The sequence below is a fragment of the Crotalus tigris genome, unplaced genomic scaffold, assembly GCF_016545835.1.
Source record: "Crotalus tigris isolate CLP2741 ecotype Arizona unplaced genomic scaffold, ASM1654583v1 scf7180000019259.915256, whole genome shotgun sequence".
NCBI lineage: Eukaryota > Metazoa > Chordata > Lepidosauria > Squamata > Viperidae > Crotalus > Crotalus tigris.
In genome coordinates, this window is record NW_024097459.1 from 573,319 (window position 1) to 597,654 (window position 24,336).

Here is a 24,336-nt window from a genome sequence, read left to right on the forward strand (position 1 = left end):
CTCTATTCAAAGAAATTTCCATGTGATCCATAGAGAGAAATAGAGGTATGCCTGCATGCAAGGGCCAATAATCTATAAATGCTTGCCATTTTCTGACAAAGCACATTTCATTTTGGTAATATGTTTTAATTCAGATTCAATATCAGATCATCACAGTTGATTTAGCTAGTTATACTTCCTCATTTTAAATATATTTTTATTAAGAATTACATAAGAAAAATTAAAAACCACGGAAACATGAGAGATTAGAAGAAAGAAAAAGAATTGAAAAAATAAAAGAAAAAGTTAGAAAGTTAAGGAAAAAGGGAAAAAGAAAAATCTAAAAAAGTGACTTTCAATCTTCATTATATCATTTACAAACATGATTATTACTATTTCCACCCTCCCAAATTACATATCATGGTTCCCTTCTTCCCATAATCAGTAAATCCCAAACCATCCATTCATTTTTGTCCATTTTCAGTAAAAACTCCACAAAATGTTTTCTGTTTTTTTATAAAACTAATTATTTTTCTTTCCCTAAGGAAGTAGATGATATTTAATTAATTCAAAGGAACTCAGAACAAACAAAGCCCCCCAAAACCTCATTGGTTCACTTATCTGTTTAAAAACTTTTATACTTAAGCTCTTAATATGCTTTAAAAATTATACGTTTTTAAATCTTGTAATTCCTTTTCCTTATCTGTTAATCATGCCACAGGCTATGAGAACATTCTCTTGGTGGTCCAGTTTAAGTCCTGTTCTGAACATCTGTTTTAGCTGTTAAATAATTATAATCCAAAGTGATTTAGAAAGTTTGGTTGGACCTAGTACCCTTTAAAGGCTCTGCTGAGGCTGCAAACCTCATCTTCCTTCCTTGGTTCCTAGTGCTCTACTCATGCGGTGTCTGCCAAGTCCCTCCAGGTCCTGCAGGCTTTACTAGAAGCTACCAGGAGGCCACATGAGACAGCTTGGTTGGCCACATGTGACTTATTGATTGTGTGATTTACAAGTGTGTATTGCAGCTACCTTTTAATACCAAAGTAGTTTGGATGGTTGAAGTCTCACAAAGAAGGCTTCTTGCTTCCATTCTTGGTTTTGCTTTAGTATTTTGCATTAACCCAGTAATTGTGGTTATAAATCATAGTTTATTGGATTTTTGTAGAAACCAAGCTAGCTGAGATGTATTTTATTAACAATTTGCTAACTGAGTCAAGACAATAATAATGCTATTGGCTGTAAGTTAAGGGATGATTTATCATTGTACATATTTTTCCTGTTAACTCTTATAATACTCTGGATTTACTTGAATGCAGAAATAAAAAACAACACCAAAGATGTGTGATATTTCAGGACAATGTTCACTAGAAAAAAACTGTTTTTCATGCTGCATTACTGAGTCGTTGCAATTCTACATTTCTTCATTTTAAAGTCAGTTGCACTGGTAATCCATAAGACTAAAATTCTAATTCTATGTACATTGTCTTGAAAGTGAGTCCCATTGACGTCAGAACTTGCGTGTAAGTAAACATCATAGGATCATGCTGTTACTGAGGATTGAGCATAGGTCTATAAGTTTAGATAACCAGTTCTTTAAGATTTTAACATTACAATTCTGTATTCACATCACCTTGCATGAAGTAAGAACATTACGTCTTTTAGATATGTTGGACTTCAGTCTGTAGACACAAAAGACAGCAAGTTGGGAAAGTTTCATAAAGATTATGATGACCCACTTTCAAAACATTTCATGTAGTATATTTGTATTTATCACTGCAAGTATATTGTCTAGAAAATAATAACACTTCTTCATATTCCTAGTTGATTTACATGTTCCTATCAGTCATAACCTATCAAACAAAGCCAATTTTTTTATAGTTTAGGGAACTCACATATAATGACCAATTTTTTTACAATGAAAAGGAGGACACAAATAAATTGAAGAAAAAAATATCATAAATAAAAGAAACATTTTATTCATTGCAACAATAATACAGAATACACTATAATATGATAAATGCATAATAAAAATATTTGTAATATTTTATTATTGTTATTATTATTGTTGTTAACAATAACATTTTATATTGTAATTATACTTACATGCCGTACCCCCGCCTGCAGTCGCCCTGCCAGCACTGCTGCCCCGCCGTGTAGAGCGGGCCCCGCGGCTCCCAAAGCACCAGCTGTGCCGGCTCCGGCCCTGGGGGGCAGCCCACCAATACATCCCACCTGCAGCCACCCCACAGCACCACCGCCCACCCTGCACAGCCCCGTGTAGAGCAGGCCCTGCAGCTCCCACAGCATGGGGGGCATCTGGCCACCGTCGCCCCTCACACCCCCGCCCACAGCAGCCCCATCATCCCTGCTTCTTATGCCCGCAGCCATTATTTCCCTAGCAGGACCGAAGATCAAGAGAAAGTTACCATAGCATCGCCGCTCCAGTCTCCTCCAGGTATCTTCGGTATAGTTGGGTAGTAGGAAGGGGTGCAAAGTTCCTGCCAATTTGCCTTCGCTGCAGACAACTTACATGTGCAAAGTTTGCTGGCTGGGTGTTTTGGCGCACAAAAGACAGCAATTGCTATTGGCTTTCGAAAGCCAATAGAGGGAGTAGCACAGCTCATGCAAAAATTGAAAAAAACCATCAAAAAAAAGTCCCGGAACGCCTTCTGAGCATTCTATGAGGGAAAAAAAGCCCTGCAGATAAGTGTTCAAATATAGAAAAAGAGGACATTTAGGAGGACATTTTCGAGGGAGGACAGAACTCACAAAAGGAGGACTGTCCTCCCAAAAGGAGGACGGTATATGGAAAAGGAGGACATTTAGGAGGACACTTTTTGAGGGAGGACAGAACTCAGAAAAGGAGGACAGTTGGTCACCTTAATAATGTAATACATAGAACTCCTTTGTATATCCTACATGCTTCTGTTTAGCAGAAGGCCCTATCTGGTTATTTATTATAACTGTCTGAAATCTGTGTCACCCATTGCTGCATTTACTTTCCCCTACTCATGGATGAGGATAAATTGCACATGTTTTTATCAATTACCTTTGTAAAGAAAGTTAGATTGTGGTGAAGAAAGTGTCCCTACTTAATGTTTATAGTTGCAACAGGGCCTGCAGCAACTCATGTCTGCAGGCACATCAACGTAGAGCAACTACAATAGGTGACTGCAGATTTGCTGTTTCATTAAGGATTTCATGCTATAAAGTTCTATGACGCAGCTGAGTTTCTTATTGATCTTTACTGTTGAAAATATTCTGTGAACTGAAGCATAGTCCTGGTGACTTGGGGCATCCGGATTAAGTTGTCAACAATCATAAAGGGTCATCAGCAGGCTATAAGACATGTTATTTTTGTATCTGCACCTGTCATTGTAACATGCTACTTCGTTGTCATCCACAACATTGAATTCTTACAGTGAAGTATTCAGGGAGTAGCTAATGCCTAAGTGAACCTCCTCCAGTTTGGGTTCCCTTACGTTACAGTATCTTCCCTGCACAATTGAGAATTGTAGGAGTTGAAATCCACACATTTGAAGGGAATCCATCTTGGCAAAATCTAGGTTAGGCAGAGCCGCAGGGAAGGTGTATGCAAACTATACAGATGGAGGAATCAATTTTTGGGGTTCTCAGTTTTCCACTCTTAAATTTGGTGCATTGGATTGCCAGCAGTTTGTTTGGCTCATATTCATAAATTGGCTAGAAATGACACTGGCTTAAGAAATGAACTTCTGGATTTCAACTCCTTTTCCCACTTTTGTGACATGCTTATCATAGCCCTTGATTAATCAATCTGCCTGCTTCCTACTATCTCCACCAAGAAAGCAAACACCTATCACTTTGCTTTCCATGGGCAACTCTTTGAAGATACATGGTTTCCATGCATAAAAACTTTTTTACTTTGAATCAGCCTTGTACATGATCCCTTTCCATCTGGTATATTTAATGATAAAAAGAATCTTATCATTTTTCTGGCCACTTGGGCTAGACTGGAAAACTCGTAGAACTTTGGCAATGCTACCTGGTTAAAAAAGGAATTCGCCTTTGGTGTAAATATCTTTTTTTTTAAAAAAAAGGTTCAGAGTAGATAGGCAGCACAGAAGCTAAACTAAAATAGTCATGGAAGACAGCAAACAGGTGAACTGGACAGCACTTCCTGATCAATACAAGGTTGAAAACACTATTTTTGATATAAGCAAGAAAAGACATGTGTAAGTACCTTGCCAGGTGGCAAGATGTGCAGAGAGAATGAAACCCTGATTTTTTGCCTTCAAGAAACAGTTGTTGGCCTATATCTACAATGGAAATATCTGGTCTTACATATTAGCCCTTAGCATGACCATTGTTTTTTTTAATTGTAGGAAATATACTTTTGTGCATTGCAAAAATATATTGTAATAGATTTTCTTTAAATGAAAACCATTAATATATCCACAAACAATCAAAAGTAAACATCAGGGATGGGAGTGTGGAAGGATAGCAATAAATATGTGGGATAATATGTGCATGAAAATCTGTATAAACTATACTGTTGGACTTCAATTACTTAAGCATTTGGATGGATAAGATGCTACTCCATTTGATATTAGGACTGTGCAAAGTTTTTGAAAGAGATGGTTCACAATGCATGTGGTAGCACACAGAAAGCACTTTTTTCAAGTTGTTGAAACGGCAATATTTACAGACTTTGAATGGCTGTTTATCAAATGCTTCTGGGGTCTCTGGTGTGGCAGTGCATGTGCAATTAACTAGGACCAACTTCTGAAGCAACAACAATAACCTGGGAACAAGTGGTTACTCTTTTATTGATTTAAAAAGATAAGTTTTGTATAGCCAACAACACACTGTAAAGCAACTCTTTTCAAGGGCTTTCATAGTCCCAGGGCTTTTTTTGTCATAGAATGCCTAGAATAGAGTTCTGGCACCTTTTTTGGATGGAACCTTGTAGGGTAGGCAAGGCAGGTTGTATGACGTGTGTGAATTCCGGCACCTTTGTTTGTTTGTTGTTGTTTTTTTTTTTTACAAAAAAAGCACTGCATAGCCCTATCTTATATTTTCATGATTGATAAGATTTAGTGTGTGCAGGGGGCAGGGAGAACAAAGTGAAAGAAAGGTATGTGTGTGAAAACAGTTGGTGATATGGCTAGGCAAACCTTGTCTGACCTGAAAAGCTAAACTGGGTTGGCTTCTTTAGTTGGAGACCATTGAAGCGATCCAGGCCAGAAGGTTAGACTGGGAATTCAAGAACATCCTGAGAGAAAGTAGTGGCAAACCAGTTTCACATCATACCAAAAATACTGCATGGTTATACTAATGTCACTATAGCAATTATCTGAGCAAAAGAAAAATTGGAATGCTGTAACTTTTATCTGGGTTAGAAGGCTAATAGGTTTGTCCAAATGGTATACATGGAACGATGCAATATCGACATCCTGATTGATCCCAAAATCCATTGCTTCATCCAGATGATTTCTAAGAGAACGATGTTTCAATTATAATGGTTCTGTATGGTGAAAATCCAGTTCTTTCCTCTGTCCTCAGTCTGTCAATTTGTTATCTTTTCTTAAAGCATCTCCTCAGTTAAATCATTCCTGTCTAAGAAAGTGTAAAAGATGTAGGAAGAGGAGAATCTTGCTTTATTTCAGATTTCTTTGGACATTGTTAAGGACAACCATTAATAGCAATAAATCTACAGTTTTCCTAAAAAAAATCATATTTATTTACTTACTTGATGGATGTAAAACACCACCAATGTCAAGATATACTTGTAATACTACATATGGTACTAGCAGTTCTGCAGTTCAAAGCTCTGGTCAAGTATGATTCAAGCAATGTAAATGGACAGAAAATTGATTAAAAGAAATCTCAGTTATGGATCATCCTGAAAAATGTTTTTCTAATTCTTCATCACAATCATCACCATGTTGGACTTGCTGCGTCCTATTTTTTCATTGTTCATCTCATGGAATGCATATCAGTTTAGACTCCTTAAACAAGTCCTTAGTATAAAATTCTTCCTTATGTAAATGGGGAAACTGAGCTGCCTTGCAGATCTGAACTTACATATAGGTTCAAGCGAAGAAGGGTATTGTCTCGTTTATATATCTGATCCAGATAGATAGTTATATGTAATGGTGCAGCTATTATTCTAAAAGCAAATGAATAAAACTGGTTTTGATTTAATTTAAATCTATGTTGGCATGTATTTAAAATTTTAGGAAAAGCCCAATTGCAACATTTTCTGCTGCTAGACTTCAAAATACTTCTACAATGGAGTTTCAAAAGTAACTGATGCTATTCTTCCCAATGTTACCAGAATTTGCATTAGCTATGCAGAACAGCTTTGCTTTCTGCCAGACAGACAGCAATGCTTCCCAAATATTGCACAGTGTTATTTTTACCCTTGTACTGACAAGACAGAAGAGACCATTGCCACATCGCCTGGTTCCACATGGTTTCAGTACGGGCAAAGGCCATCAGCACGCGGACTTTGGTTTTTAGAGTGAATGGTCTGATGATTGTTGGCATGGATTTCAGATTACATAATAAAGGCGGCAGAATCCTGATCCAGTTTTCCTCTCAGTCAAATCTTTCATTAAATTTCTCAAATTATACTCATTAAAAAATTTTCCACCGCCAAATTCAGAGAAATCCAGCATTTGCTATTTGAACTAATTTAAAAAACGAGTAAAAAATAGGTAAATCTTCATCACCCAAATGGTAACAGAATAATTTGTTGTTGTTGTAGTAGTAAATGCAAACTCTTAGTGGAATTGGGAGGAGAAAACAACAGCAACTATTACTACTACTTCTTCCTTTTCTTCTTCTTCTTCTTCTTCTTCTTCTTCTTCTTCTTCTTCTTCTTCTTCTTCTTCTTCTTCTTCTTCTTCTTCTTCTTATTATTATTATTATTATTATTATTATTATTATTATGGATCATCGCATAGTCAGCCAGATGTTCAGACTGGATTTGGCATTTTGTCTACCTATCAAGTCCTTACCCAGGACCTGGGATAGGGAGATGTGGATATTTGATGTATTATAGATATCGTCGCAGGATGGAAGCAGTTCCTAGTAAGGCCGCCTTTTGCAATTGACTAATAGCGAATTTGTCAATGCCAATGGTGTTCAAGTGGTGCTCCAGTTGTTTTGGGATTGCACCCAAGGAGCCTATTACTATTGGTACTACCCTTGCTTGCTTTTGCCACAGTCTTTCTATTTCTATTTGTAGGTCTTTGTATTTTGTTATCTTCTCCAGTTCTTTCTCTTCTATTCTGCTGTCTCCAGGCACTGCCACGTCCACTATCCAGACTTTTTTGTCTTTCTTATCGACAATTGTTAAGTCTGGGGTGTTATGTTGCAGGTGCTTGTCTGTTTGAATTCTGAAGTCCCAGACCAGTTTAATTTTATCATTTTCTATGACTTTCTCTATTTTATGATCCCACCAGTTTTTGCTTACAGGCAAATGATATTTTTTGCAGATCTTCCAATGCACCATTGTTGCTACTTTGTCATGCCGCTGCTTGTAGTCAGTCTGTGCAATCTTCTTGCAACAGCTTACCAGGTGGTCCACTGTTTCTTCAGCTTCTTTGCATAGGCGGCACTTATGTCTGTTGCTGTCTTCTCAATTTTGACTTTATATGCATTTGTCCTTAAGGCTTGGTCTTGTGCAGCCAGAATTAGTCCCTCGGTCTCTTTCTTCAATTTTCCTGCTCTTAGCCATTGCCAGGTCTTGTTATTATCTGCTTTCCCAGCTATTTTTTTAATGTATTGGCCATGTAGTGCTTTGTCTTCCCATGCCTCTATTCTGTTCTTCATTTGGTCTTTCTTGTAGGCCAGTTTGGTCTCTCCAGTAGTTAGTAAGCCTTCCTGATATACTAATTTCAGTGCATCTTCATCATTGTTCTTCAGATATTCTTCCAAAGCCATTTTTTCTTCTTCAACCATCTGATGTACTTGTAGCATTCCACGCCCACCTATTTGCCTTGGTAGATAAAGTCTATCAATGTCACTGCGTGGATGAAGGGCATGATTCATTGTCATTATTTTTCTGGTCTGCCTATCCATTGCTTTTAGTTCTGCTTGAGTCCAGTCCACTATTCCAGCTGTGTACCTAATGACTGGGATTGCCCAGGTGTTGATTGCCTTTATGGTATTTCCTCCATTGAGTTTGGACTTTAAGATCTTCTTCACTCTCTTGATGTATTCACCTCTAATCTTTTTCTTGACTTCAGTGTGCTTGATGTTGTCAGCTTGAAGGATACCCAAGTATTTGTAGTACTCTTCCTCATCCAGACTCTTAATGTTATTTTCGTGGAGCATCTTGATTCCTTCAGTTTTCATTATTTTTCCTTGTTTGATAGTAAGTGTGGCACATTTGTCCAAGCCAAACTCCATTACAATATCTTGGCTATATATACGGACAGTGTTGAGCAGCGATTCTATTTCAGATGATGTTTTTCCATACAGCTTCAGATCATCCATGTAAAGGAGATGGGATAGCCTGGTAGATGTTTTTGATGTTTGATAGCCATGTCCTGAGTTATTCAGTATTGTTGACAGAGGAAACAGTGCAATAACAAATAGTAATGGTGATAATGAATCTCCTTGAAATATTCCTCTCTTGATATTAATCTCTCCCAGCCTCTCACCATTGATCTGCAACTGTGTCTTCCATTGTGCCATCGATCTTTGCACAAATTTTCTGATGTTTCTACTGACTCCTGTTATTTCTAGGCACTTGATTATCCAATCATGTGGCAGAGAGTCAAATGCCTTTTTGTAGTCAATCCATGCCACATTCAGGTTGGTCTTCCTTCTCTTGCAGTTTTCCAAGATCATTTTGTCTATTAGGAGTTGATCTTTTGTTCCTCTGCTATTGGGGTGGTTTCCTTTCTGCTCAGGTGGAAAGAGATTGTTTTCAACTAGAAGCTGTTGTACTGCATCAGCTACCACACCAGTTAGTAATTTGAAAGTTGTTGGTAAGCAGGTAATTGGCCTGTAGTTGCCTGGTGTTGCCCCTTTTACTGGATTTTTCATTATTAGGTAGGTTTTCCCAGTTGTTAGCCACTTTTCAATTTCTCCTCCTTGCAGTATATTGTTGAACTGCTTGGCAATGAGTGGGTGTATAACAGTTAGATGTTTCAACCAAAACCCATGCAGTTTATTATTATTATTATTATTATTATTATTATTATTATTATTATTATTATTATTATTATTATTATTATTATTATTATTATTATAATATTGGCATTTGGGTGATGGAGATTTACTTATTCTTTCCTCATTTTTTAAATTAGTTTAAATAGCAAATACTGGATTTCTCTGAATCTGGTGGTGGGAAAAGTTTTAATGAGTGTAATTTGAGAAATTTAAAGAAAGATTTGACTGAGAGGGAAACTATGCCATCCTTTTGATGTTAGAAGCCACCACTTTAAAAAATGCTCAGGGTTTCCCTTAATTTCTCTCCCTTTTTTTTCTAGGTTTCATATCTTTAGATAAAAGCCAATGTGGATAAGAATGATGCAGACCACTTCCAAATTTTATGAATATGTGGAGGTTGGTACACATGAGCCTATCCTGTTCTCTCTGTGGGTTGACAATGAATCTAGTGGTTAAAAAGAAAATACAGATTGGGAATGGAATAAAAACATACTGCAATTGAGTGGTTTAAAAACACAGGACAGAAAATAGCATAGAACAGATTAAATATTAAAAAGTATAATTTGATAGAATTCAATATTTCTTCTAAGTATGTGCTCCCCAAATTAGAAATTTCCTTTTATTCATTTTATGCTGGAATATGAGTGAGGGGTTCCCCCTCTCATCCTCTTACAGGAAACATTTCAGCAGAGACAGCAAGCAAGATAATGGGTAGATCAAACTTCCTCAAGATGATGACATGCTTATATCCTTGGATTACAGCTTCATCCCTTCAATCATCTATGAGCCATAGCAAATGTAGTAATTACAGTATATCTGGAAGGTACCAGATTCGAGAAGTTCCCATTAGATATTGGCTGCTTTTGCGTTTTCATTGTTCCCTTTATAGTTCATAGCACAGAACTTTACCAATGTCTAATCTCATTACCAGCACCAGAAAACTAAAAGGTAGGAGAATGAAGAAAATGTAGCTTGATGGCTTTTGCACAGTGAGGCCTTGTATTGTATTTACTGACTCCACATGAAACATGGTGTCATAAGCATCTGAATCTGCGCTATCTCTATACATTTGATGCATGCCATTCCAGCACTTGCGGCCCTGTCCTGGAAGCCAAGCATTTGAAGCCAGGAAGCCAGCATCATGGCCGCTGTTAATAGTATTCCACTGCCTGAGGCAATGAGGGTGAGTGGAGATTGCAACAGTAACTGGGCCAACTTCAAAGCAGAGTTTGAGGATTATTCCCTAGCCACAGGTTTAGATGACAAACCGGTAGCAGTGTAGGCAGCCACACTGAGAGGCTGATGCGCAGGCAGCAAATGCCTCCATATTTACAAGCATAATTTAACCCTTACAGAGGAGCAAAAGAGTGATACTAAAGCCATCCTAGATTCCTTAGAAGTCTTTTTCAGACCCTCTAAAAATGTCATATATAAGAGGCATATATTTGGCAGCTGTAAGCAAGAAGAAGGTGAAGCAATAGACAGTTTTGTCACATGGCTAAGAGAAAAAACTGCAAGCTGTGATTATGGTTCTCTGAGAGATGAACTTATTTGTGATAAAATAGTTCTGGGTATCACTAGTGAAAGCACACGCCATCGCCTTTTGAGAGAACATGATTTAAGCTTACAAGCTGCAATTGAGATATGTCGTACCATAGAACTTACAGACAAATGGTTGAGAGCCTTGGAGCAGGATAAACAGATTGGCAGTGTCAATGCAGCCTACTAACAACAGCTAAGCATGAAAAACCACCAGCACAAACGTCAGCACAAAATTCATCTATACAAGTCACTTGGGAGCAACCCAGTATCATGCAAGTACTCTGGCAGTGTGCATGTACGAGAGAAAGAGCAGTGTCCTGCATATGGGAAAACCTGCAGAGCATGTGGGGGACCAAATCATTTTCCATGAGTTTGTCTCTCAGGTAAAATGGAAATGAGGAAGCTGCACACAATTGAGCAAATGTCAGATCCTGAGGATGCACACTTGTTTACCACCAATGTAGTTTGCACAAAAGAATGCATTGGTGTTGTAAACTCCTAGGGAAAAAAATGATTTGTAAATCTCAGTTTAAACAATATAATCCAACCCTGCTAACTGGACTCGGATGCAACATGTGATCTCATGAGTTTAAAGAACAAAATGAAACTGGCACCTGAGATATCTCTTCAGCCTAGTAGCACCAAACTGAAGTTATATTCAGGAGAAGTAATGGAATCATTGGGACTTTTCCAAACAGAATGAGGCATACGTGGGGGTATCCACATACTTAAATTTGAGATTGTGGAAGGTGATCAGAAACCACTATTGTCTGGATCAACATGTGAGCATCTGGGTTTGATGCAGTTCACCATTCCGGCTGAGTTACACAATGTCAAAGATTTATCCCTCAAAATCTTTGGCGAGGCCACTGACAAAACAGTGAATCCTCCTAGTCTACAATGAGATGTTTGAGGGCCCCATAGTATCTGTTGCAGGAGAGGTTCACTTTGAACTTGATCCTGCCATTTCACCAGTACAATGTGCCCCACGCAATGTATCAATCGCCATTAAGCTGCTGGTCAAAGCGCAACTGGACAAGTATGAAGCTGAAGGACATATTACTTCAGTATCTAAACCTAGCAATTGGATAAGCAACATGACTGTTATTAGGAAGCCTGAGAAGATCAGAATCTGCATTGATCCTAAGTTTCTGAATATGGCCCTGAAATGGTCACACTACCTAATGCCAACACTTGATGATATTTTGTACAAACTACCCAAAGCACAAGTTTTCATGCTTGTTGATGCTAGAGATGCCTTTTTACAGTGCAAACTGGATGAAAAGAGTAGTTACATGACCACATTCTGGACTCCTTGGGGTAGAAAGAGATGGCTCAAACTACCCTTTGGAGGTTCTGTAGCACCAGAGGTGTATCAAAGAAAGCAGCATGAATTTTTGAGTGGACTCCGTGGAATTGAGTCAATAGCTGATGATATTCTCATTGTTGGCTGTGGTGATATAGATGAATGATAGAGCTACATATAAGGTAAATATAACACCCATAACAATCACTATGTAAGACAGTGCTTGATCCTGCTACTTATCTGAGTAGAGATCATATAAGCCTTGACTGTGTTTTGATCTGTTTGTTCCATTTACACCAAACAATCAGTTATTCTAATTTTAGCTGGGTGTCAACATTTTTGAGCCCCACAGGGCAAATTGTATGAAAAAAGATGTGATTTACAACAGTTATTTCAATTTTCTAATGTTAAAAAATCCAGGTATACCTGCAAATTTTGGGGTGGGGTGGGGTGGGGGAGAGATGTCTTACAATTGTAAATGCTGGAAGGTATTCCTTTCATTGGAGACATAGCCTGCTTTCTGCTACAGACAGAGCTAATCAGTGCTTACCCCTTGCAATTCAGTGGCCCTAACTATATGACCTATCATGCAGACATTGGTACTGTTTAAAGTCATTGGCTACATATTTTTTTGTAAATTTATAAACTAAAACAGAGAGCCAGCTTTAGTGATTAAGGCACCTAACTCTGAGACTGTGAATTTTAGTTCCATTTTAGCCCAAAGCCAGCTGGGTGACTTTGGGCCAGTAACTCTCTCTCTCTCTCTGAACCTTAGGAAGTTGGCAATGACAAATCACTTCTGCAAAACTTAGCAAAGAAAATTGCAGGCAACTCTGCATAGAGTCTCTAGGAATTAGTACTAATGTAAATGCACAACATAATAATAATGGACTGGAACATATAGTTGCTTTGCAGCCCTTAAACCTGGGGTGTCAAACTCGCCACATCATGTGATGTGTCATGATGTATCACAACTTTTTTTCCATTCCCGGCAATGGGTGGGCGCAGTTTTGCCATGACGCATCCGGCCCGTGGGCCGGCAGTTTGACAGCCCTGCCTTAAACTCTCTTTTGCATTATGAAAGAAGCTGAAAATATATTTTCATGCATTCTTCTAAGAGCTTTACTTCCTTTTTATTCTCCAGCCTTGGATCATTTTTACATTTGGGCATTTTTTTCATTAAAAAAATGCTGTCAAGGCAGAAGATGCTTGAATTCAAATAGCTACATGCAGCTGTCAAACTGAATATTAGTCAATAATTTCAAACAGGAAACAGTCTGTTTGCTAAGTTAAAAAAAAAACCCACCATAATGATGAGCTCAGAATGCTCCTCCCTTCTGGTCTGACTTAAGCAATGTAGTAATAACCCTCAAGAGTAGACTCATATTTCTACACCTTGGTCGGCTGACCTGCAATAGGCCAGACTGAGGTCAGCTGTCTGGTAAAGAGGATTACATTTTTCAATACAGATAAGATACAACAGCAAGAATGATATTAGGAAGCTAAGAATGCACAGCAATGTTGTATGCATTCAATGTATAGTATGACAATGCAAAACGAGTAGACCAGAATTTATTTTGTAATTTTTGTCCTAGCATTTACAAGATTGGGGCTAGTTTAAGAGCAAAAATACTTTTAGAATATAAGCACCCAATACAAACTGATATTCACAAATGATGAAATAGACATAATAAAAGAAGAATTGGGGACTGAGGTTGCCCTTTCCTGACAGCATTGGGATCCTATAGACTTGTGTGTGTAATTTTTTTCAACTTTGGAAGAGAGAGAGAGAGGGAGGGAGGGAGGGAGGGAGAGAGAGAGAGAGAGAGATAGAGAGAGAGAAAGAGAGAAAGAGAGAGAATTGTAATAAAAGAAGAATTGGAGACTAAGGTTGCTCTTTCCTGACAGTAAGAAGAATTAATTAGTGGAACAGTTTGCCTTCAAAAGTTGTGGTGTTCCATCACTGGAGGTTTTTAAGAAGAGATTGGACAGTCATTTGTCTAAAGCAGAATCTCCCACTTGAACAGGGAGTTGGACTAGAAGTCCTCCAAGATCCGTTCCAATTGTTATTCTGTTATATTCTGTTATAAATAAAAATAAGTATGTACAGTTAATACTATTGATATTCATATAGTTAATAATCTTCCTCTTCTAGTACATTAAAAATAACCATTTGGTGGCAACTTAAGACTTTTGTCTGTTGCATGTAACCCTGAACCTCAGTGATCTTAAGGTAGATTATAGTATTACAACTCTCGCCATTTCTTATTTGCTGGCTGGACATTATAACACTTTAGCTCAAGTGGGCTCAAAGTGGTGATAGACTGGTTTTTAGCCGATTCATATAGATGCATGATATGGTAGAATGAATGAGAGATGTTCAGTGATCAATCACAGGTATAGTTCTATATTTAAATGGTCTGTCTAGTTGTTCTTTCCTTGTTATAGTTCGGTATTCTGTATGACAATTTAGAAAGAGAAAAAGAAAATGTTTTTGCTCCTGGTATTTGACTAGACTATTTGGATTTATTCTTTTGTGGAATTATTTTTTAATGTAATGCTTTTTTGGGATGTTGTCCTCACCATTTTGTCTTTTGCTAGTTTCTGCTAATCTTCTTTCGGCATGCTGAGAGCTGTTGTCTGCAAGGTGATTTGTTGAGCCAAGATTCCACAGAGAAAAAGTTGGCATCAACATATGAGTAATTGGAGTCTGAGCAAGCAGTACAAAAGAAGGCACACCCAGGATCTCTACCCATTTATCAAGCATTCTTGACACACCCAAGAAGGAGAAAATCCCCAGATAATCCTTCAGATTTTATATGCCTAAGGACACAAACTGATTTTGTGATTTTTTTTCCTTCTTTTTCAAATATCTAAGGTGTATATCTTGTTTTTCATTTTAAGAATTAAAATCTTAACAGATTGGTAGCTGGTTCACATGTATATGTACTGAACTATCGTTTGTTTAACTAAAGATTCATGCAACATGATGAACTAAAATCAAACAAATCACATTAGGACTCTTAGTGTGTTTTGTGAATCCAATTGTTCTAGTTCTATAATCAGCAGCATAATAGGAGGTTTAAGGCAGGCAAGAAGATGCTCATGGCATTGCCATCTATGCCTCACTTCTTGGAATCCAAATTACATTCCATCACAAGCCCCATCCCTTTGGACTCACCATTTTGAAGCTAGTGCTCATTATGATGTTCATAATAGACATTAGCTGATTAGTCCAGTTCTGCAATTTGATGCTTTTAGAAACTGTTGGATTTCTACTTCCCTTATTGATTGCTATTTGGACCAATTCCCATAAAGCTCCATGCTGGTTAATGAATGTGGAAGTTAGTTCAAGTTCAGCTGGAAGACATCAAGTTGATTAAAGCTTGTTATTTTTATTTTCTGGAAATAGTGTGCTCATCTCTCCAGTAATTTCTCTTATCAATAGTGATATCTGTAAAAGCCATACATATGCAAACCTCAGTATGGGAGGTATTGTTTATCCTTATACCTATAGGTGTATCTATAGCTATATCTAGTTCCTGTCCTAAAGAATGTGTGTTATTAAGCTATATAATATGCATGAAGTAGCAGTGTAATGGTTGTGTGTTACCCTCCCCCTATTTTATTTGATCGTATCTGTAGTTCTTTTCTTTGAACACTGGTTATATGAATTGGAATTCTACCAATATATACATTTATTGTGTATATATGTTTTTATTCCTGGGTGCCTGAAAGGCGTCTAACTTATAAATTGCTTTCCTTGAGTATATCCCTGTATGAAAAGATCCTATTCTATTTTGTCATTTCTTTCTGCTTCCCTTGCTTACCCATTTCACTCAGTAAAAAGATTTGTTTTGGCCAATAACTTTCTCTGCTGTATGCAGTGAAAGAAAATCCAAACTTCTCTCATGGAATGTTTGCAATTTGATAGAAATGTGTATTCTTGAATGTATAATGACAAAGATCTCTTCTTTTACTTGCAGTGAGCTAACACAAGTTCATAGTCGAGGCTCTATAGTGAATTTTACAGTAGATGGGTGTGTCTGTCTGAAAAGGTCCTTGAATCACTCCTTATATCATTATTACTACACCCACAGGAATTTACATCTGCAGGTAAGATGTGTTTAAAACGGAGAGTGAAAGACTACAGTTAAAGAAGCCAGGCGAGGGATTCCAGCTGACCCCTGCACAAAAGAGAAGGAAAAAGACAGGATAGTGCAGGTATGTTTTATGTAGTACAATGTTGGTAACTGTAAATCATCCCCTCTAGCAAGTATTGGTGGTAAAGTATTTCTGAATCTTAGCTGGGAGTTTATTGATGAACATCTAGAAATCTACTGATTCTTGGTTATATAAGGATTAGATAACAAAATTTATTGGTTTCATTGGTTTCGAATCATTTATCTTAATAAATGACATGGAGCTTTTGGGAAAGATAATGGAGATATTGTTACCCAGAATGAAACAGATATTTTTTAAAAGCACTAACAGTAGGGATTAAAGCACATGCTCCGGGTAAAGTTTTTAAAAGCTCCCTCCTCGCTTTAGATAGTTACATTTCAGTGTGATGTGCATGATCTTGTTCTTAAACCTGGTGCTTGAAAGGTAGAAAAAAATCTCTCTGAATAATCAGATTTTTCAAAGTCAGATAGAAGTTTAGTCCACTTTGCTCATGGGAAAGAATAGATTAAACCTTGTTTAGTGTTTAGTGCTTTGCAGTTGATTAATGCTTTGAAAATGACGAATACTTTGAAGAAAGTGTTATGTTTGTAAGATCCTCCCCCAAGAGATTTGAAATAAATGTGCAAAAGGTTAATGGAGAAAAAAATGGTAAGAGATAGAGGACATAAATGAAAATAATGTTCTGGAATTGTTTTTTTATCTTTGATCAGGAAGACTGAAAGGTTATTATTTTTATTTTTTATGCTTTTGTGGCAGTGTCGATTCCTGGCATCTGCCTGGACTAGACTGTGTCTATTTCTGGCCTGGTTTTGCATGGGATGTACATAAAAATAACACCCAGTATAGCATGTGGTTTTTTACTGGGCCATAGATCAGTCAAGCACTAGTTTACATAAAAATGCAATGGATTATAAGACATTTATGCCTAGTTGTATACTTATCTTTCTCTTGACATCTGTGCTATTAGCAAAAAATCATTCCAGGTTTCAGTGTCACTGTTAAACCAATGATATTTGGGTCTATTATTCTTGATGACAATTCATGGCTAGCCATGATAGAATGCCTCAGGACAGTAGTGTTTCATCTTCTCTTTTTCATCATCTCAAGAATATGAACAAGACAGAGCATATTGTGTCTCCACCTGCTTATTTTTCCCATTTTTATTGCTTCCCATTTATTTCTAACAGGGCTTCCATATTGTTCTTCTGCTCACACTCTTGGGGGTCTTCACTAATGATCAGCTCTCTTTGCATCTGTTTATTGATCTTATAATGAATCATATCACTGTTCATAGAACCTGGGAAGCAGGATTGACAGTGGTGACCATGGCTTTATTGTACTGTATATGCTTATTTTTTTCATGCTTAGATTTTGTAGTAGTCTCTTGGCAGTTCATCTCTATTGCTGTGGTTGTTGAGTGCTCAGCCTGAAAGTCACCTGATCCCAGAGTGTGGGTGGTGGGGAAACCCAACTGTCAGAACTTTGAATCTGGGTTGTACGTCCCTTTTCTTGGGTTTGTTATAACTGGCCAGTCGTAAGTTGAGGTCTACCTGTAATCCCTTTCATTGACATTTCCTCTTACTTCTTAGGATTGTTTTGCAATTATATAACAACAACAACATTGCAAAGCAATGTTAAAGAAAGGTTAATAATTTGTCATATCCATGCTATCATCTTTGTCATTGAATATATGTTTTATGTTCATTTAAGGTAACTCTTGAATGTTGTGAAGCTCATCATTATGTGGATATTCCTTCTTCTGGGTAAGTGTTTTCTCTGTATGCAAGTGAAAAATATTAGATAGACTAGATAAGGTAGATCCAGACAATAGTTAATATCTCCTATTAATGCTAGTTAGCCTCAAAAGCCTTGCCTTGGATCTGTTTATGCCGAATAATTATCCTTTTCCCTATGTGGAGAACATAGTGAGGTAATATAGAGAACACTGGAAGAAGCAGATTATCTCAAGGTGCAATGGAATGTGCATCTGGAGAAGTAGTGTGTGTGTGTGTGTGTGTGTGTGTAGGGGATCCTGGCCATGAGCACCATGGTTTCCCAGGGGGAAAATAGTGCATTCCAAAGAGAAGCTCAAATCAAGAGACTTCATAGTCCTGGGCTGGTTGGAGGAAAGGGAGGAAGAGATTCAGGATAGCCACACCCTAGAATCTCTTAGGATATATCTAGTAGGTTAGAAGGTTACAGTTTAGTTTGGCAAGATCTGTTCATTAGGTATAAGCAATTTTTTTAAAAAAATGACTCAGTTGGATTTCACTTTGCTGTTTTGGGGCATGGGCCCAAAAGAAGGTTTGTAGGTTTGTAGATGTGTCCTTATTAAATAACTGTGGGCTAACAACAATTGAACAAATAACAAAAGACAAAAATTATAATAATAAAAATCTTTCAAACCATCAAGAACAATCCATCACAAGGCTTCCCTTCCCTCCAGGCACAGTACCCGAGGGAAAGCCAGGTCTTCAGGGCCTTCCAGACTGTAAGGAGTGTAATCCTCCTCCTCAGATCAGGAAGAAGCTATTATAGAAGGTAGATGCAGTTACAGAAATGGCTGGCTTTCTAGGTCCTACCAGATGATAACATTTAAAAGCGGGGACCTGGAGTGAGTCCACTCTATCTAATATAGTGGGACCTGTACATATCTTAAGGGAACTATGGTCACACAGTAACCTGGTTGCATGTTATATGTTTTTAGCAAATATGTATACTGTCACAATTAAGAACATTTTATTAAAGAATAGTTCTGGTTCACAGATACAAATGATTTATTTTGTGTTTTCTAGGTCCATGTGTCTTTTGCACTATTTTCTAAAAAGGGCATTTGTAAATTAATGAAATAACATTGCATATTGCTATGTTTGTGATAGGAGAAAATTAAGTCATTTATTGGATGGGTGAATAATATTTAGCACTTTACTGCTTTTACAGCTGTTGCATTGTTTAGCATACATGGTCTCTCTAATCTTTATGACAGTGCTATAAGGTAAAGCCATAGAATTATCCACACATTGCAACTTAGCAAGTTAAGACTAACAGTAGGAAGCTTCACAGGGTTCTTACTTCTAGTCTGATGTATATACAGAGGATTACAGTTTGAATGACTTTTGTATGGCTATTTAATAGCTAGTTTATTGCAGAAGTGAAATTTAAAGTAGAAGTTCCTTAATTCTGTAGATAGTCACTTAACTTGAGTAGCTATTATGTTATTTTGCATTACTTCTTTGAAGCTGCTCAATATAGAAAAAAAGGGCAGCATTTCTATCCTATTTTCTCTTAATGAATACTGTTGTTAAAATCGATTCTGTATTTCTTTCTAGCCTCTCCATACCTCCTGGTTGCACAAAGAACCTGTCTGCATGGGGCCTGCTACCCACATGCACAGGATCTTCTTATAGGAAGAATCCATTATTTGAAGGCCTCCTCCACCTGTGGACTTACCCAACCTGAAACTTCCTGTACTCCATATGGAGAAGTATGTATAACCCAAATATTATTATTCATTCAGGAAGGACAAGACTTTCATAACTTAGTGGCATTGGTTTTGTGGTGTCACTAAACAGAACAGAGATTAGGTGCTTGACTATGTTTGATTCCTAGTAATTGCACAAATAGTCACCTTATCTGTCCATCTCTATAGATACCTTGCTGCTCGTCAAGATTACATTCTTGTAATCTTTTTGATCCCATTCATCTATCTTATCTGTGATTTTCCAATTCTTGTACTATTCTCATATTTGGGTTCACAGATTATGATATAGTTTTGGATTTGTTTTGGTTGTGCAAACTCAGCTGTTGTGGTATATAAACCATGATTTATGACTTTAGTATGTAATGGAGTTTTAAAGAGATAATGCTTAATCAAACCATAGTTAGTGCAATATGTGAACTTTCAGTATGATTTTGGGCACTGGATATTTGTAAAGATTGAGTCTACATGATTGCTATGGTAAGTTAGAACATAACGTTTCTTCACTCTCTCTGAATAAGATATGCCCAAAGCCAGAATTTTAAAGTAGAGTTATTATGTTCTCTATGTTTCAGTGCAGGAAATAAATTTGGAGCCCACTTCACTTCTGTGGAGTTTAATTCTATGTTTTGGGTGTCCCAATAGAGGTTATTCTCTTTGCCCTCAACACAGCCTGTACAAGAGTGACTTCTTTCGATAAGCAGTGATGTTCTTTTTCTTTTAAGTCAACTCTTACAGGTCTCAGTAACTAGAGAGGAAATTGATTTTATGCCAACTATTTTCATAACTTTTTCATATTGCCCTTGTAGAATATCTAATTTCTTGTTTATTAATTTTTATTTTCAAAGTTTCTCCAAAATCAAGAGGTCTCTGGTAGCATGTTTTCAGACTAAGAAATAAATTAAAGCTTATGTTTTTAAAATAAATTTTGCTATTCTGAAAAGATGCCACACAACTCTTTTTGATTTTTGACCACCACAAACTACCATGGCCCTTCCAAAAGATTTCCTTTTCTTACACATGTTTTAAGAAACAGAAGGAGGTCAAGCTGTTCTTCCTCCAGTGCTATCCCATTTTAAATCCCAGGTTAAGGCATTTCCTGTCTCTGGCAAATTTCAGATTATATCCTCTTCACATACAACACTTTGAATAAATGCTGATATAGCAGAGACCTGTTGGGACTGTCATTGGCAGGTAGCTGTAATCTGTGTAGGTGTAAAACTTTAAGATCCAGAGCAACTTTCATAAGCACATAATGTTTCACATAATGTGAAAGAAAGAAGCAGCAGCAGACACTTCTGAGTACAGAGAACAATAGTTCAGAACAGGGGTAGAACCAGCAGAAATTCCTGTACATGAAAATAGCATTATCTTTCTGCAGAAAAAAAAATGAAGCTCTTGAATCTCCTCATGTAAAGTAGCTCTTAAGGCACAGAGGCTGTGTGCCAACCTCCAGCTTGAGTATCCAAATAAAGTCCAGGATCCAAATAAAGTCCAAGAGTGAAAACCTGGCAGCTACATGCCTTATTGTTTTCATCTTGTCACTGTGTTTGGGAAAAAAAGCAAATAAAATATCCCCTCCTCTCCAATTTTATCAATCTCTGTACAGCAATTCAAAAGTGACTCCCCCCATAAAATGAATCCAAACTTTTGATGTGTTTAAGTTTTAGAGCAACTAGTTGCCATTCATTTTCCAATAAACAGATGTTAAGTGGGTTGTACATATAGGCCTGAATAGGGAGAAGGGGAATATGACTTAGGAATATACTTTGAGTTTGTATAAATTCCTTTACTATGCACAAAACATTAAATGAGTTTTCAGAAGTATTTATGAGCTAAGATTACCTGCAGAATCTGTTCTAATATGTACATTTTTATTACCATTGGATCACAGGAAAAGCAGAAATTAAAAATGATCTTTCTATTAACCTCCCCATTTCTCATTAAATAGTAGGTTGAGGAAAATGAGAAATCCTGCATTTGCACAGCATGGAAATCCATGGAAAGTATGGTATTGGTAACGGCCCTTCATATTGCACTCATGTGCTACATTTCTTTTCACCACAAGCAATTTTGGGGGGAAAACAGAGAGCCATAAATTTTGCCCAGCAAGAAATCTACTTATTCAAGGGCCATTTCTGTCTTTTGCACTGTTCCCTGTTAACCAAATATTCATAACATTGATTTCATTGAAAGGGAACAGGTTCTGATTCAATCACTATATAAATTAGTTAGCCACTGGACAGACATTGTGGCTGGTAATGCTGTCTGTTTCTAGGTCCTGACTCTTGAGAACTAAACTGAAAGCCAATAAGAAGTGGAAGGTAGGGTCACAGCATGTTGCAAGCAAGATTTAAGTCAAATAAGATTTTGTTGGCCATTTCTAGGTGTTTTATGAATAGGAAGTCTGTTATGAAGCAGAACCCATGCGACTTTCAAGGAGCATTATTAAAGGAGATGGTATGGTACTTAAAATTGTCTTTGAGAAAGGATTTTGGGAATAGCATACATGTCAGTGCTCCATGTTTATTATATCAACATACAACTCACTTAAAAATATGTCAAATTGGATTCTCTTATTGTCCATAAAGGTATTTCAGAAAGTTGGAGAAGTACCCCTTCTCTTCATCTTTAATTGCCTTGATCAACAATAAATAGGTTAAAGGGGACTTATTTTCTGCTACGGTTTCTGTAGCTTGTCATTATACTGGTATTTACTGCTGACACTGACTCATATTTCATGGTATGAGCTACTGATTAAAGGGTTTATTGATAGACATTGTAAGGTTTTCCTGTTCTCCTTGAAGCATATGAATTTTAAATGGATTAGCACCATTCAACATACTGATTTGCACTTCAGAGAATACTATTTAAAAGGTGTTGTTAGAGCAACTAATGCAGCTCCATTTTAAGACTGTTTAATGTGTTAAGGTTTCATGACAATCTGTATTCATAAAAATAATAATATAATATTATACTATAAGAGTAGAATAAGATAATTGGTTTAAATCAAATTATAGGAATTTATTTTCATGGACAAGCACAAAGATATTTATTGCTCTTTGGCTTTGATTGTCCTATTACGATTGTCAAGTCAAAATATCACAGTGGACCAGAACCTATAGTCCTTGTGCCCCTCTTTTGTATTATCTAGGTCCCTAAAACTACAAATAAAAAGGTTGTTCTAAAATAGAAGGACATACGTTTCTAGTAGTCTTTGGTTCAATGCAAACCCAGTAGAAGGGACTTTTGGGTGTGCACATGCATATTCAGATAATATTTAAATGTTAAAAACAAAAGCAAACAGTCTCAGCACTCAAGAGAAAGAAAGCTGAACATACCTTCTCTGCCTTCTGTGATCAATTGGTATGAATAAATCTAGTTTATTTATATATTAATATTGTAAGATACAAAAATACAAAAGAAAATAATAGGAAAAATACGGGAAAGAAAAAGGAACCCAGCAGCAACAAAAAAAAAAGAGTTTATTTTTTTACTTTTGATACCAGAAGTAGGAATTTATATAGAACTTTACCTTGCCCCCCCCCCCGGTATATGTGTGCATATGCTTTCAAATCATTCTTACTGCATAGACATGTCCTTACAGTTTTCTTAGCAACATTTTTGGAAGTGGCTACCTTCCTTCTAAGCTGAAAGTCTCACCTAACGTCATCCCAACTGCCTCATGCCTGAGAACTCACAGTCTCCTAGCTTCTAGCTTGGTGCTTTTAACCACCGTACAAAACTGGCTCTCTTACTACAAATATAACCAGTTATTGTTATATTGAAGTTAAAAGGAATTATTTCTAAAAAGGTGCAGTGAATGAATGAATTTAATATTGGGCATTGTTTTCTAAGTGGAGTTTGTATTCCTTGTTTATTTTCTATGTATATGGATAACATTTCAATATTTAAAATGTGACCTGCACACTGCTTCTCCCTAAAATGTGCATATACTTTAAAGAAGGTGTGGAAATTTCTGACATGTCAGATGCTAATGAAATACAGCTGCCCGAAGCCATAACCTGTGCAATAAAAAATGCTGGCAACTATATGGGCAAAAGACCACCAGTTACAAGCTTTTGCTTTACATCATGGGTAGAAAGGCAATCTACAAGCCATGGGCAATATGAGCCCAGTAATCTGATTCACCTCTTCCAAATGAGCTTGACTGCTTTCAGCAAAGGAGAGTAAAAATTTATGAGCTGCATATTTTAGGTATTTTTCCATTGCTCCTCACTGAACTTTTGTAATGGAAAACAGGAACTAATATGGAATAATTGCAAATAAATTGTATAATACTTTGAATATAATTCTGGGCTCAGCCCCCTGGTGTCCATTTCCACTCTTTATCCTACTTCGCCTTTTTTTCTTTTATTGCTGAGTAGCTTACTGAGCCAATACTATAATTTTAATGCGAGACTTGTTTTATATTCTTTCATTTCTACCCAATTTTCCTCTCTGCTTCAAAGTAAAGTTCTATTTAAATTCCTATTTCTGGTATCAAAGTAAAAAAAAAAATAAACTCTTTTTTTTTGGTTGCTGGGTTGTTGTTGTTGTTTGCAACCTCTGCACAGGGTATGAGTGGAGGGGCCATGCTTGCTTGCTTGCTTTCCTTCCATTTTGCCCTGTTGGCCAGCATGTGTTGTCTAACTCTAGTGCCAATCCAAGAAGTGTC

At 37.0% G+C, this 24,336-nt stretch overlaps 1 protein-coding gene across 1 annotated transcript in view; it reads left to right on the plus strand.

Annotated features, from left to right (window-relative positions):
- The first annotated feature begins 16,065 nt into the window (after nt 1-16,065).
- The window catches only part of LAMB3 (laminin subunit beta 3), a 64,672-nt gene continuing 56,401 nt past the window's right edge, over nt 16,066-24,336 (plus strand). Inside the window, exons 1-3 of the mRNA XM_039361359.1 lie at nt 16,066-16,219; nt 17,891-17,943; nt 19,510-19,664. Of these exons, the coding sequence (XP_039217293.1) occupies nt 17,922-17,943; nt 19,510-19,664 (177 nt within the window). The 5' untranslated portion in view covers nt 16,066-16,219; nt 17,891-17,921. The remainder of the gene's footprint in view (nt 16,220-17,890; nt 17,944-19,509; nt 19,665-24,336) is intronic.